Genomic DNA, 16,737 nt, shown 5'->3' on the forward strand with positions numbered 1-16,737 from the left:
TTGATAGTGTTAGATTAACCACTCTCCTTATCTTGTACCTGAAAGTGTGATGTCCTATGTTAAGGATGTATGAAAATCAATTCAATTTCTTCTTTGCATTGCAAGACCCTTTTCATTGTAATGTATATAAAAGGGAATGGGTGTTAAGTTGTCTATTGTCTTATCCAAATACAGAAAGGAAATTCCAGCAAATAATTATGTATTTATACAGATCAGTTCAGATTTCTTAATGCATGAGAAAATAGGTAGATTTACTGTAATGGGTTTTATCAACTTTTGTTAGTAGGTGTCAAAGTCTTCCTGCAGTGAACATATGTTTTCTAAATTATTGCATATTAATTTATTTCTTAGTACAGTTATATGTAGAAGAGATTTATTATAAAAATGAACAAATATTAAAATTTTGAAGCAAAATATAATCTTAAATACAAATAACTTATTATATTATATTCTCTTACAAAATGAAATGTCTTCTTACTTTTTATAACAATAATAATAATTCAGTTCCAAAGTTCAAAATATTGATCCAATAGTTGTAGTGAAAGTCTCTATTTTGAATTTCTCTATTAAGACTACTCTTGGTGGCATCTACATAGTCTTCATTTCTGGATTGTTTGTTACCAAATTTCAAATTAAATGTTTCAAATCACTGAATTTAAACTTTCAATAACATATGCAGATTTTTTTTTTTTTTTTGTGTCTTGAACATTCTCACATTATTGAATAATGAGTTGCCGATGTCTTATGGTGGTGTTGCACAATATACAGCATCCATGGTATGTGACTTGATCCACCCCAGATATTCAGTCAGTCTTGTGTATACGCCAGGCATCCCTTGCTTAGCACATCCGATACCCCAAGAGACAACTCCTGCAAGAATAAAAACAGTATTGGTATTGCTACAAGGGTTGAAGATTTCAGAAAAGGCTGTTGAGGATAGGTTGCAAAGAATTATTGATAATAAAAACAAGAACTGAGATATTGGATAACATCTGCTAGGTAGTGTACTGTATGTTTGTTTTTAAGTTCAACAATTACTTAGCATTACTTATTTTACTGTGATATAATTACACTATGCCTGTGTAAGGGAAAGGATGTTTACCTTTCAGAAACACCTGGATAATTCACAATGGAATGTTAGCACTTATAGTAACCGTTATATTTGATTCTGTAACAATGTGATGTGCTCTTTGAAAAAACAAATGGAAGGGCTGTGTTGGAGGTTTGGCTGCAAGGTTTATGGCATAGAATATGTCTTTCTGACAGAAATGAACTGAATTATATGTGTGGAAAGTTGTTCAGCTGAGGTAGGTACTGGAACCCATTCAATCTAGAAAGTAGAGGCACTTTCTTCCCTTTCATTAGATGAGTGCAGCAGTAGCTACATACGATGAACCTAGTTACATCTTTGAAGGAAAACTCGGTGTGTAACACCTAGGTTGCCAGGGCTGTTGGGGATCTCAAATATTTGCTGTACTACAGCTTGACACTCACATCACAACTGTAGCTAAATACATTGTCTATAAACTCAACATCAAAGTGCTTAGTGGCAGCTTGCCGCACCCTGTCAAACCCGGCTAACCAATGTACCTCCTCCATTCGAACCTGGTCATACTCCAAGAGCTGCTGTTGGTCAGAGATGGTTTATAAGAGATCCACAGGTTACTACTTTATCATCTACAGCCAACTCCCAGTCCAATGGCACAGTAGATGTGCTGGGCTGTACGTCACACTGTGCAGACGTCTCCAATTTCTTGTGCTGCCATCACTCTCTCACACATTGTGCTGCAGATTTCTTGGGCTTACTTAATTTCACAGATATCCCTCTCATCATCATCATCATCATCATCATCATCATCATCATCATCATCAACAATATCATTTTCCAGCTCCAGTTTCCCAGGTGTAATGTACAAGTGCTTGCCATCTCCTCCTGTCTTCATACATCTTCTGTTTCAAGACATCTTCCCATCTGAGACCTCTCTCCTCCACATCCAATTTTATTGTCTCTGTCCAGCATTAAGGTCTGAGATATTGTAGTTGGTCTTGGTGATGTCGGAGTCGATTAGTAATATCCGTCGACAGCTGTTCCGTAAAGAAAATTCGAAATGAAAGAGAACATATTTTCGTAATAAATGCGTAAATAACATGTCCGATAACGGTTGTTAACTCGTTAAAAATTCAGGCTGACTAAACGACCGCTTAATTTTGAGCCTAAATACTGCAATTAAGCAAGAATGGGATACACCTCGAGATATGGCAGAGTGCTTAATTGATTTCAGAGGTTAGTTTATATTTTATCGCGTCTGGTTAAATTACGGAAAGGCTATTATGAACATTTATAGCGAGAAAGGTATAATTTCTCTACTGGCACTTGAAGTGTGTTTTCATCATACATATAGTACGGTAAGCTAGGATACGTGACGCTGTTTGAATAAGAAAACTGAAACGTTTGCAACAAAATGCGATCGATCATCTTCGGTACCGGTACGGTATAGTTTTCTCACTTTGTGCATTTGCGAGCTCTCTCGTTGACATTCAAAGGCAATGTTGGAGTTGATTAGTAATACCAGTAATACCCATCGACTGCTGTTCTCTAAGGAAAATTCGAAATGAAAGAGGATAACACGTTTTCGTAATAAATGTGTAGATAACGTGGTCGATAGCAGTTGTTAACTCGTTAAAAACAAAGACTGAATAAACGACATCGTAATTTTAATGTTATATACGGAAATCAAGTAAGAATGTGATACACCTCAAGATATGGCAGAGTACATCACTGATTTCAAAGGATATTTCATTTCTTTTCGCGTCTAGTTCGGCTATTTACATGTCAATTTTTCGCGAGGAGGTTATTTCTCTACATGCGTTTCAAATATGTTTTCATGATAGGCTACATATAATATACGGTTAGGTTAGGTGACGCTTTTTGAAGAAGAAATCTCTGGAGTGATACCGTATTTCTCCGAATCCAAGACCTTTTTTCTCAGAATCTCATGCAAAAACTCAAGGGTTGTTACATTCGCGGCCTAACAGTAAGTTAATGGATACCACTGGCAATTACCGCGGTAACCACGGTGCTTCTTTTCACACGCGCACAGAACTCGTTGACAATAAACGACCGCATCTTTACTACACATCGCTAGCCACGACAACCGGTTGTACAGTGCCCGTGTGTTTCTCAAATCTGCAAAATGGCATCAAAACATGCGACCCTTCGAATTCTTAGAAAAGCCATGGCTACTCAGTGGCACAGTCATAACACGTCTATTGACGCTTAGTAAAATTAAGGTTTATAGACAGCAGGAATATTTTTTTGGTGATGGATAGTCGTATTGTAAAGATACGTGGAAAAGGTATTGCCGGCAAATTTTCAACGGGTTCTAGTCGATATTATAATGTCAATTTTAAGTTAATGTTTATTAAACACTCGGAAATGTAGAATAATTGTGCAGCCGCAAGAAAATACGGCATAGGCCTAACTAAAGCCAATATTTGGCGTTAGCGTGAAGACAAAGAGCTAAAAAATGCGTACTGTACAAAAAATGCATTCAGTGGTCCGCAACAAGGACGCTTTAAAGAAGTCGAAGATAAAATTATGAGGTATGTGCACGAAAAACGCAAGGGCGGAATGGCCATACTGTGGCGCAATAAACTCGTTCGTTGACTTTCAACGTTCGCGATTAGGCCTATACATCGCTAGCCGCTGAAATTGGCCGAACCCAACAAGCGAGATGTGCGTGTAGCGGTAGCCGGTTACATCTGACGCTGCGTAAAAGTAACAGTTTTATAGACAGCAAGAATAATTTCCTGATGGATCATTGTATTGTAGAGACGCATGGAATAGGTATTACCGGAAAATTTTCAACGAGTTTTCTTCGGTATTATGATGCCAATGTTAAGTTAATGGTCCTTCAACCCGCGGAAATATAGAATAATTATACAGTCGCAAAAAAACAAAAAATACGGCGTGACGAAAGTCAATGTTCGGCGTCTAAAAATAGTCTAAAAATGCGTAGGCCTACTGTACAACAAGGCATTCATATGATTTTACAAACTTCTTTTTGAGCTTGATTTAAATATTTTGAAGGAAAAAGTGGGGTTCATCTTGGATTCGGAGAAATACGGTACCTTATTCTTTTCAGAATGAAATTAAACATACACTTTCACGTAGTATCGGATTATGAAAAATAAACAAGTAAGCCGTAATGTGGATATCATCTGCGGAAACGCAAGTTTTGAACAAACTGATTGCCGTTTCAAACCGATTTTAAGTGCATGAAGGGTTTTCCGACTTTTATACAAAAATCGGATATAACGACAATCCGTTATAGCGAGTAAATTTTTCGCTGTTATGAATTCTCTCTATAACGGACTACTACTGTATGTTTAAACAAAAATCATGGTACGAGGGTAATCCCCAAAATCATTTTTTTTTTTTATAAATACACAGCTTGGCAGCTGTTGAGAATGGAGCTCTCATTGGATGTTACTGCCAAGTGCGAAGTGTGCGCTGTTATTTGGCTTTTGAACGCAAAAGGTACTGACCTGATTGAAATCCATGGCCAATTGACGGAAGTGTATAGTGAGTCGTGTATGGATGTCAAAAATATTCGTAAGTGGTGTAGAGAGTTTGCAGCCGGTCGGACTGAAATTCACGACAAACAAAGGAGCGGAAGACCATCAATTTCCATCGAGACAGTCGTGAAAGTGGAGCAAATCATGCGTGAAGATCGGTGGATCACCCTGGATGATCTCTGCACTTTGATTCCTCAGGTTTCCTGAAGTGCTGCTCACAGAATTTTAATGGAAAAGTTGAAATACTGGAATGTGTGTGCAAGATGGGTGCAATGCATGCTGACTGAGGACCACATGCGGCAACAAGTTGATTCTTCCCGCGCATTTCTTCATCGCTTTGCAGCCGAACAGAACAACTTTTTGAACTCAATTGTCTGCCAGTAAAATCATGACAGCTGTGTTTTGCGATTGAAAAGGGGTATTGTTGGTCGACTTTATGCCCGCTGGGACCATAGTTAATGCTGACAGGTACTTTGAGACCCTGAAAAAATTCAGACGGACAATTCAGAACCGGAGAAGAGGAATGTTGAGTAAGGGCATAAACATTCTGTATGAAAATGCTCGCCTGCACGTTGCTCTCCTGCAACAGTTTCAGTGGAACATCATCATCCACCCACCCTATAATCCCGACTTGGTGCCCAGTGACTATCAATTGTTCACTAAGTTGGAAGAACATTTGGCTGGAAAGCGATTCAGCACCAACGACGAGGTGAAAGATGAGGTTCACAACTTCCTGAACAGCATGGCAATGAGCTGGTATGACATGGGCATACAAAAACTGTCACAGCGTCTTCAAAAATGCATCGACCGAAATAGTGATTATGTAGAAAAATAGCCAAATGTTCAAGCTGTAAAATGATGTAAACCATTGTAGAAATAAACAGGTCTATGTATTTGTAAAAAAATAGGATGCCTTATTTTAGGGATTACCTTCGTAACACAGTCACATTACTTCTGCAACTCAAAATGTGTCCAGAATTAAAATTAATATCAAACAAATTAAATCATCAAATTAAGTGATTAAATATAAAACCGTAGTTTAATATTCCCTGATACAATCATAAAATTTTAAGGGGAAATATGAATTATCACCAAAACTACGGAATAAATTACACTTGAACTGAAATGCAGCCTCTCAAGCCAAGCTAAAATTAATAACAGGCAAGGCCTGCATAATTAAAGCGTATACAAATGATAAATTATGCAAGTAATAATGAAAGGAAAAAGAAAAAACACGGATGTGGATAGTTCAGGTGAGCATTTAAGAAAAGAAAATTTAAGAATTAAGAGAATCAGATTTCAACTCTCTACTAACCGCAGTGATACAGATAAAAAAAAATAATAATTACATAATATTGTATGATTTAAATTTCATTGCACATAACAAAATTTAATAGAGGGCAAAATCGTGGTTATTGAATTTTATGTGAGGTGGCCTTGGAAGTGGCATGATGCACATATGAGGTGGAATTTAAATACCCAACACCAGAAGAAGCAGAAGAAAAAGAATAACAATCTCATTACGAGAAATGAGCCAACACCGGGCAACTCACAATAAAATAACGCTACAAATAGAGATCACATTACAAGCATAGGAAAACATTGATAGAGTAAAATACACCATAATAATAAGAAGAACTCCCACACAAATTTGTAATCACTGGTTCTTTTGTACTCACAACACATTTGACTGGCCACTGTTATTTGCTTTCCCTAAGTGAAATGTTTCGGAAGTCTGTAGATGATATTTCTCTTCTCATATGTAGGGATTTGTAGCTCCAATGATGGTGTGCCACATCGTTAGTTCAAGAGTACTTGGCACAACTTTCTCAGGTTAATGGATTGATCAAAATGGTCCTGTTCAATGCCCTGATATAAATTCCATAATTTTTTATTTTTGGGACCATTTAAAGGAACTGGTGTTCAGGAAGTAGTGCATACTGAAGACCTCTCTAAGGTGCAGATGATATAGCCAAGGTATGAAGCAAAGCCATGACAAGTGAACAAGTATGAGCTAGAAAGCCTCATTGTTTTGAAGTCTAATGGTAGTACTCTGAACTGCTTTTGTAAATAAAGGATCTGATTTCACTTCTCATTCTTTCAGTTTGAGGTTCTATCAAATGTTTTCTAATTCTCTTCAAAAATAATAATAAATAGAATCTGTTTCTGCCCAAATGCTTGTTCTAGTAATGAAACTCCAACTAGTGCCAAGGTACTGTCCCCTTCAAATGTGGCCTACAATGAATATTTTATTGTGTGTTAAAATAAGAGGCTATTATTTCATTAGTACAGGTGAAATATTCCCAGCTCTGTGTTACAAAGACGTGTTCACAAGCACGGAACCAGTTTTTACCAGCTGAGAGCGAAGTATTGATTTTTCAATCGACCAGTCAGCTGTATCACATGACCCAGTGGGAACTCTCAAGGGCAACGCAAAGTGCATTGCGCGTGTCAAATATTCTAGTAAGAGTACTTTTGAGAATTGTAGTAACCTATCAGGCGTAAGACGACGGCCAATTACGAGACGATATGGAGACACACCCACCTTGAGGAATGCTTATATACTCAAGTTTTCCGAAGAAACGCTCTCTTATACTTGGATTTTTATGATGCAGACACTATGTCCCTTTGATAATTGAACTCTGTAATACTTCAACTCTGCGGCATTATAAATCTACTACCCTCTTACAGTATAACAGTCAACAAGTCTAGCAGATTTTCGAGGGCTAAGTTACGTACTATCTACTAAAAATATGTGTCAGTTTCAGCCTTCACCATACTAGAAGAAAGAAGAGGACCGCAACGTGTTCATTGGAGTTTCATCACAATGTTTCAACTACTTGAAGAGGAAACCTACATTATTTCTGGTCTGGACTTGGCTGCTGTGATGGTGAACTAAAATGTAGGCAACATCTAACATGGGGAGATAACGATGGAAGCAGATGACCAGCAACATGTGATCGAGTATTTCCAGATCATCGGCGGAGATCCAGTTTCATCATACAATTAAGTACCAATTTATAACGTTTTACCAGTTCATCTTTGTAGAAATAATGCTTACTTATTCATTAGTGGTAGTATTTCTATTAGATTTGCATAATTAGCTGATATTTTCATTCTTCTTTCAGATGGGTAATGGTAGAGTTGTCACATTGTGTGTGAGTGATTATTGGATTCTATTAGAGTAGCTAGACTGTGTGTGTCTTCTATGATTACTCTAAATGTCCCAGCTAACAGTTCAGTGACTTAAAAATCATTGTCCTCACCGATAAATGGTAATTTAATTTTGAAATTATTTTCAAATGTTGAAGCCGTGTGGGACAGATTTATGGCATATTTGTTATGTCGGATTTCAATGTAAATTTTCTTATTTATCTTGTTGGATTTCACGCGTGTTAGTGTCATCTGGTTTATTGTCAAACTCAGATTTACGTGAAATTAATATCCAGCACGTCTAATAATAATAATAATAATAATAATAATAATAATAATAATAATAATAATAATAATAATAATAATAATAATAATAACATACATACATACATACATACATTATCATTATAGACTGTTATGCCTTTCAGCATTCAGTCTGCAAGCCTCTGAGAATTTACTAAACGTCGCCACAATCCTCGATTTGCAACTAGTGTTGTGGCCTCATTTAGTTCTATACCTCTTATCTTTAAATCGTTAGAAACAGAGTCTAACCATCGTCGTCTTGGTCTCCCTCTACTTCTCTTACCCTCCATAACAGAGTCCATTATTCTCCTAGGTAACCTATCCTCGTCTATTCGCCTCACATGACCCCACCACCGAAGCTGGTTTATGCGTACAGCTTCATCCATCGAGTTCAATCCTAAATTAGCCTTTATCTCCCCATTCCGAGTTCCCTCCTGCCATTGTTCCCACCTCTTTGTACCAGCAATCATTCTTGCTACTTTCATGTCTGTTACTTCTAACTTATGAATAAGATATCCTGAGTCCACCCAGCTTTCGCTCCCGTAAAGCAAAGTTGGTCTGAAAACAGACCGATGTAAAGATAGTTTCGTCTGGGAGCTGACTTCCTTCTTACAGAATACTGCTGATCGCAACTGCGAGCTCACTGCATTAGCTTTACTACACCTTGATTCAATCTCGCTTACTATATTACCATTCTGGGAAAACACACAACCTAAATACTTGAAATTATCGACCTGTTCTAGCTTTGTATCACCAATCTGACATTCAATTCTGTTGAATTTCTTACCTACTGACATCAATTTAGTCTTCGAGATGCTAACTTTCATACCATACTCATTGCACCTATTTTCAAGTTCCAAGATGTTAGACTGCAGGCTTTCAGCACAGTCTGCCATTAAGACCAAGTCGTCAGCATAGGCCAAACTGCTTATTACATTTCCACCTAACTGAATCTCTCCCTGCCGTTTTATACCTTTCAGCATATGATCCATGTAAACTACGAACAGCAAAGGTGAAAGATTACAGCCTTGTCTAACTCCTGTAAGTACCCTGAACCAAGAACTCATTCTACCATCAATTCTCACTGAAGCCCAATTGTCAACATAAATGCCTTTGATTGATTTTAATAATCTACCTTTAATTCCATAGTCCCCCAGTATAGCGAACATCTTTTCCCTCGGTACCGTGTCATATGCTTTCTCTAGATCTACGAAACATAAACACAACTGCCTATTCCTCTCGTAGCATTTTTCAATTACCTGGCGCATATTGAAAATCTGATCCTGACAGCCTCTCTGTGGTCTGAAACCACACTGGTTTTCATCCAACTTCCTCTCAACGACTGATCGCACCCTCCCTTCCAGGATGCCAGTGAATACTTTGCCTGGTATACTAATCAATGAGATACCTCGATAGTTATTGCAATCCTTCCTGTTCCCTTGCTTATAGATAGGTGCAATTACTGCTTTCGTCCAATCTGAAGGTACCTTACCAACACTCCACGCTAATTTTACTACTCTATGAAGCCATTTCATCCCTGCCTTCCCACTATACTTCACCATTTCAGGTCTAATTTCATCTATTCCTGCTGCCTTATGACAATGGAGTTTATTTACTATCCTTTCCACTTCCTCAAGCATAATTTCACCAACATCATTTTCCTCCTCCCCATGAGCTTGGCTGTTTGCAACACCACCAGGATGATTTCCTTTTACATTGAGAAGATGTTCAAAATATTCCCTCCACCTCTCCAGTGATTCCCTGGGATCTATTATGAGTTCACCTGAATTACTTAAAACACTGTTCATTTCCTTTTTCCCTCCCTTCCTAAGATTCTTTATTACTGTCCAGAAAGGTTTCCCTGCTCCTTGACCTAGCCTTTCCAGGTTATTACCAAAATCTTCCCATGACTTCTTTTTGGATTCAACAACTATTTGTTTCGCTCTGTTTCTTTCATCTACGTACCAATCCCTGTCTGCCTCGGCCCTTGTTTGGAGCCATTTCTGATAAGTCTTCCTTTTATGTTTACAGGCTGCTCTCACTTCATCATTCCACCAAGATATTCGCCTTTTCCCATCTTTGCACACAGTTGTTCCTAGGCACTCCCTTGCTGTTTCTACTACAGCATCCCTGTATGCCACCCATTCACTTTCTATATCCTGAACCTGCTTACTGCCTACTGTTCGAAACTTCTCACTAATCATATCCATGTACTTCTGTCTAATTTCCTCGTCCTGGAGATTTTCTACCCTTATTCGTTTGCAGACAGATTTCACTTTCTCTACCCTAGGCCTAGAGATACTTAGTTCACTACAGCTCAGATCTGTATCATTGAAAAATCCCCGAAAAACTCATACATTCCTAACAGATTTCCTGAATTCAAAGTCTGTTAAGATATAGTCTATTATGGATCTGGTACCCCTAGCCTCCCATGTGTAGCGGTGAATAGCCTTATGCTTGAAGAATGTGTTCGTAACAGCTAAACCCATACTAGCACAGAAGTCCAGCAAACGCTTCCTATTCCCATTAGCTTCCATATCTTCTCCACATTTACCAATCACCCTTTCGTATCCTTCAGTTCTATTCCCAACTCTCGCATTGAAATCGCCCATTAGCACTATTCTATCCTTGCTGTTGACCCTGACCACGATGTCACTCAATGCTTCATAAAACTTGTCAACTTCACCCTCATCTGCACCCTCACATGGTGAATACACGGACACAGTTCTTGTCCTAATTCCTCCCACTGACAAATCCAGCCACAACATTCGCTCATTTACGTGCCTAACAGAAACTATGTTGCGTGCAATGGTATTCCTGATAAAGAGCCCTACCCCAGACTCTGCCCTTCCCTTTCTAACACCCGTCAAGTACACTTTATAATCTCCTATCTCTTCCTCGTTATCTCCCCTTACCCGAATATCACTTACTCCTAGCACATCCAGATGCATCCTCTTTGCTGACTCAGCCAGTTCTACCTTCTTTCTTCCATAAGCCCCATTAATATTGATAGCTCCCCATCGAATTCCATTTCGTTCGCCAAATTGTTTCGAAGGAGTCCCTCGCCTGTCAAATGGGAGTGGGACTCCATTACTCCCATAGGTCCGAGGCTTGCTTAAAGTGTTCTGAGCTCGGTAAATTCATGAAGCAGGATGCTGCCCTACTTGCACATAGTCCAAGTGAGGATCTCTCCTCTAACGGGTTATGGACCACCGGTGAATTGTATAGTCCTAGCCGCCTGAGCACAAGGAGGGCCACGACTCAGAATATGTCCGAGATGCCCACTCCCATTCCATAGCAACTGGTATCCCGACTCTCAGGACCACTTACTAGGCCACTCAGCCGTTGCCCATGGTTCACCAACTAGGACGTGACTACAGTAACCCACAAACATGAACCACCATAATAATAATTCCAGCTCTGGTTAAACCAATGATTAAGGGTCATGAGTTTAAATATTGCTTGATCTTGTTGTAAGATGTTAATATGTGCTCAATTAAGTAGAATATGAGCCTGGAACATGGCAGAATCCTGACGGATCAATTTACTGTATTTATTGAATTATTGGAGAAATGGAGTACTTGGAGATCACTGAACAGATTACGGGTAGGCATGACAAGATGTAAAAGCAACCTGCAGAATTGGGGTTTTAACATCGAGTCATCATTGTGTGAGTGTGGTGCAATCCAGACTTCTCATTTGTTGCAGTGTAGTAAGTGCCCTAGAACATGCACAGTACAAGATCTACTTCAGGCAACAGAAAATGCACTGGATGTCACCAATTTCTGGGCAAAAGTAGTATAGAATTTTTCTTATAAGTGTGACTTTGTATATAATGTTTATAATTCAGTAAAAGTGTATATATATATATATTTATAGTATTAATGCTTCTGATATGAATAAATAAATAAATAAATTGAATTTATTTGAGGGATATGCGTTTGGTGAAACATAACTTCTTCAAATATAGAACATGTGTTGATTGATGAGTGTAGATTGAAAGTAATAATAAATGTCGTGGCTCATGAACCATGAATTCGGATGCTAATGTTTGACCTGTATTATGTGCGTATCAGTAGACGGCAATTCTTCCAAATATCAACCGCTGATATTATTATGACCAACGTTGTGAAAACTGAATTATCTGTGACTAAGTGATCGCTCAGATTTTTATCATATTTCTGAGAGAATTGTAAGTGGATTTTTGACCGATATTGTCATCTTAATATTCCTTGTGCTGATGGTAAAAATCAAAATCTAATATTCAAAGTCTAGAATTCGCTGTAAATAGTGTAAATAATATTTGTGTGTCTTTGAGTGAATGTTGAGTGTGTGCTGTAGTGATTTTCATTGACTTGTGATATTTTTGAAATGTGGTTTTGACCTGGCCACGTGTTCATCATGTTGGGCCCAGGTTATCGATATTGTTGTTTGTGATGATTTACTTTATCGGAAGTTAAAACTTTAGTGAATTTTATTTTAAAATTAAGTTGAGGCAAGATTAAGGTACCTGACACCAATGAATAAGTGTGGATTATTTCAATTTTGTGGACAAAGATTCCCTTTTATATAAAATTATAATGTTAATTTTTTTTTGAGGCGTCAGATGCTAAGAGCTAACTTCACGTGTTGTTCAGTTAAATATTGAAGGAAGTTTCATGGAAATAATTATTGTGAGAGTATAATTTAATGAAGATAAGTCTGATAGAGACATGTTTAACTAATATTTCTTACAAATAATTTTTAAAGAACAGTTCAATGGATCGCATGCTTGATGGATGAGATAATGTAATTTAAGCTTATCCACGAGTAGGACGACGTGATTTAATATTTCCTGAGAAGATTTTTGTAAAGTAATGATGCCATAATTTATTTCATTTACTTGGAGAATTTAAAGTTTCATTTTGAGAGATTAGATGTTATCACTAATGGACCTGATAATTTAAAACAACCTAGGCTGACTTAGGTTTACGAGCCAGAAAGCTCAGTGAGATATAAGTTTCTGCAACCTGTAAATAATTACATTATTAGGAGGAGGTCCTCCCAACATAAATTTTGTTTGTTTCTTTAAGCCAGAAGTAGGCTAATATCAGTATGTTATATTTTCAATATAATTCAACTTCGAAAGGTTGGAGAACAATAATGCTGTATCTAAGGAAACTGGCAGAGAAGATTTTTATTTCAGATTTCCATCAAGATTTAATTATTATAATTTTTGTTAACATGTGTTATCAAGCGCTAGTTTATAAATAAATATAAAAAATCTGGTATTTAAATTAAAAAAAAAAAAAAATTATCGCCAGCCCTTGTATCTTTTCCTGCCTTTAAAGTAAGCGAAGCCAGACAGTGAATGGTCCACCCTTGGGACTCTCGCTCTCCAGCTGAGCAGACCGGGAATAATGGGGGCAATACAGTACATATATGAACGTGCTGATTTGTGAACAATTGTATAGTGTTTCTGGAATGAAATTAACAGGGGCAAATCAGAGATCCCAGAAGAAACCTGTTCTGTCTCTGTTTTATCCTGCACAAATTTCACTTGGAGTCTCCAAGATTTGAATGTAGGATGCAACAAAGAAGTGCCAATTTCTAACAATCTGAGCCATGGAGGGTCCTTCTTTAGTAAATGATGGTAACAGTTATTCATTTTAACATTGTGGGTACCATGTTCATCACTGGTGGCTCTCACTTGCACAACTAAAATATACCATGTGGGTTGTAGGTGACTTTCATTGAAGTAGGACAGATAGGAACATTGATCAATGTTGTTGACATCACCCTGTGTATCAAAGGTGGACTGAAAATGTACATAATTTTTACCCATTTTGATGGTAGTATTTTGATTTCAACTTAAAAATTGTTTTTACAGAAGTTTTGTGTTTGTATGCCAGTGATTGACGTGGCCTGTAGAGAAACAGCAAAACATAAATGGTAATTTGTGGTTAAAGTGGCATAAACATTTAAAGTTAGCTGACTTTTCAATTATTTTCATTTCTGATGAGTAGCCAGGTACATAAGCAGTTTAATTCAGAAAAATTCCATGCTGTTTTGAACAAGAGTGACAAAGATTTTAGTCCAAATATTTGTGAATTTGAGCTAAATGAAAACGAATCCAATTCAGCCCCTGAAGGAGGCTCGGACACAGATGATAGTGCACCTTCTCTACATACTCCATCAGGAGGGCCAGTTTGAGCTATTGCAACAGCTATAGTCCCGTGCGAATTAATTGGGACAATGGAATTTTTTCATTATTTTCCCAATGGTTAGCGATAGTATGCTACACATGACTTAGTTCCTGCACTCTCGATCAATCAATCGATCGATCAATCAATCAATCAATCAATCAATCAATCAATCAATCAATCAATCAATCAATCAATCAATCAATCAATCAATCAATCAATCAATCAATCAATCAATCAATCAATCAATCAATCAATCAATCAATCAATCAATCAATCAATCAATCAATCAATCAATCAACCAGTCACCGCTGATCTGCATTTAGGGCAGTCACGCAGGTGGCAGATTCCCTCTGTGTTGTTTTCCTAGCCTTTTCTTAAATGACTTCAAGGAAATTGAAAATTTATTGAACATCTCCCTCGGTAAGTTATTCCAATCCCTAACTCCCCTTCCTATAAACAAATATTTGCGCCAACTTGTCCTCTTAAATTCCAACTTTATCTTCATATTGTGATCTATCCTACTTTTAAAGACATCACTCACACTTATTCGTCTATTGATGTCATTCCACGCCATCTCTCCACTGACAGCTCGGAACATACTACTTAATAGTTACAATTTCTTGTTTTTTAATCCACCTTTTTCAATATATAAAAATGTTTATTGTCTCTAAAAGGACATTTACCACAATACAAACATTAAATAGGAGATGTTTCGCTCATTGTATCAAGCATCTTCATCCATTTTGCACAAATATCTGAAGGTTGAGTCATTAAATTAAACTTTATTTTACAATTATTTGTTCATTAAAATGTTATTATACAATAAAATATCATTACTATATAAAAAGTAAACAGGAAGAAGTAACAATTAAAATGGGTCTATAATAGACTAAACTTTAATCTCAGGAAGTTGATGTCCAAGTCATAGTAATTTGCCAATTAAATTGTAAGATTTGGCTAAAAATTCCCATTTTTTCTAACACTGCTAGTGTTAAGTTATTTCACAAATATAAATATCAATGAATTAGAAGATTAAATTTGCAATATTCTCATTAGATGAGAATTATACCATTGTTAAGAAATGGAACATTGGAGGTTTGTAATCTGTTGTATGCGTCATACTTGTAGTCTTCACCAATCCCCAACTGATTTGCGTCGGCCAATTTTTACTGGTCTGTTTCTTATTAAAGTGTGGTTAAAAGAACACAAATTTATTACTTAGTTGTTGGTGTGCTGTTTACTGCAACATTATGGATGAATATGTCTGTAACAAAAGAATGTTATGAGTGTGATGGTTTGCAATCGTTTATATAGATTATTAAGGTTGAAACGTATCTTGCCCCTTTTTATGTCACGCTTTAGTGCCTAGCTGTGCTTGTTGCAGTACTGAGACTTTTCTTCTTCGTGTTCTTACTTCTTGTGTTATACATATGGGACGGGTGTGGTGGAGGGTGAGTAGGTGGGGAACAAGAAGGAGCTGTGAGCGGAGCGTTGGGTATTGGCATAACGTGAGCAGGACAAGTAGGGGATGTAGGGGAAGGGTTTGTGGGCCAAGTATTGGATGCTGACTTAACTTGTGGAGGCGGGTCTCTATGTATATTCAATGTGGGAGTTCTATTTGTTGACGTATTAGAAGGTTTATGGTTGAAAATTTAATTTTTTTTACTGTTTTCTGATTTAAAAGCTTGTAGCAGTTTTGATAATTGTTCTGTTAATGGGCTTTTTATTTCAATTACATCATTTAGGTTTTTTCCCTTTTGAAGTACTGATCTAATTAAAATATAAATATTTTCATATTTGGTCATTAACTTTCCTTTTTCAATTATTTTTATTGTCTTGAGATCTCTATCTATTGCACTAAATTGATAGCCGTCTCTTTCATGAGGTTAGCCATTGCGGAATACTTATTACGTATGTCTCAAATATTATTACAATATTATAAGTCCACCTGTTCAATACAATACAATATGATCCACTATTTCATATGGTCAAAAATTTTTTATACATAATACATAAAAGTCAAAGGTACATGTTTCACCCTTCTTATGGGCATCATCAGCCTATATCAATCTTAAAAATAATACAAATAGAGACATTCTAATCTTATAAATTATAGGTTAAAATGTTGAAAAATGATTTCGTAAAACATTATACAATAACATCTAAAACAACGATAATGCACCAAAGTATGTTAAAAGAGAGTGAATTAACAGTTTTGAAGATTAAAACGTGATTAAACATGAAATTTTGAGAGTTTAAAACTAAAATGGATCCATTTTTTTATAATATCATTAAGACTGTGATGGCCTCGAGTGTAAACACAGTCATCAAAGGGGGATGTTTCTTCAATTCCCAAGTTGAATCCAAGATGGTAAAATCACTGTCAGTTATTTAAAACGGAAGTGTGAATGTGATAAACATGTTAAAATGTATATGGTTGGGATATCTGAAAGTCGAAAAGAAAATGGAACTGCTTATAGAGGCGTTGCTAATGATAAAACGTATGTCAAAGCTAGCG

The 16,737-nt window shown here is 36.9% G+C and overlaps 1 protein-coding gene across 1 annotated transcript in view; it reads right to left on the reverse strand.

The window, feature by feature from the left end:
* Nucleotides 1–217: 217 nt before the first annotated feature.
* Nucleotides 218–16,737, reverse strand: part of LOC136867154 (trypsin-1) — a 533,185-nt gene continuing 516,665 nt past the window's right edge. Inside the window, exon 7 of the mRNA XM_067144269.2 lies at nt 218–870. Within this exon, the coding sequence (XP_067000370.1) occupies nt 743–870 (128 nt within the window). The 3' untranslated portion in view covers nt 218–742. The remainder of the gene's footprint in view (nt 871–16,737) is intronic.

The sequence above is a fragment of the Anabrus simplex genome, chromosome 3 (assembly GCF_040414725.1).
Source record: "Anabrus simplex isolate iqAnaSimp1 chromosome 3, ASM4041472v1, whole genome shotgun sequence".
NCBI lineage: Eukaryota > Metazoa > Arthropoda > Insecta > Orthoptera > Tettigoniidae > Anabrus > Anabrus simplex.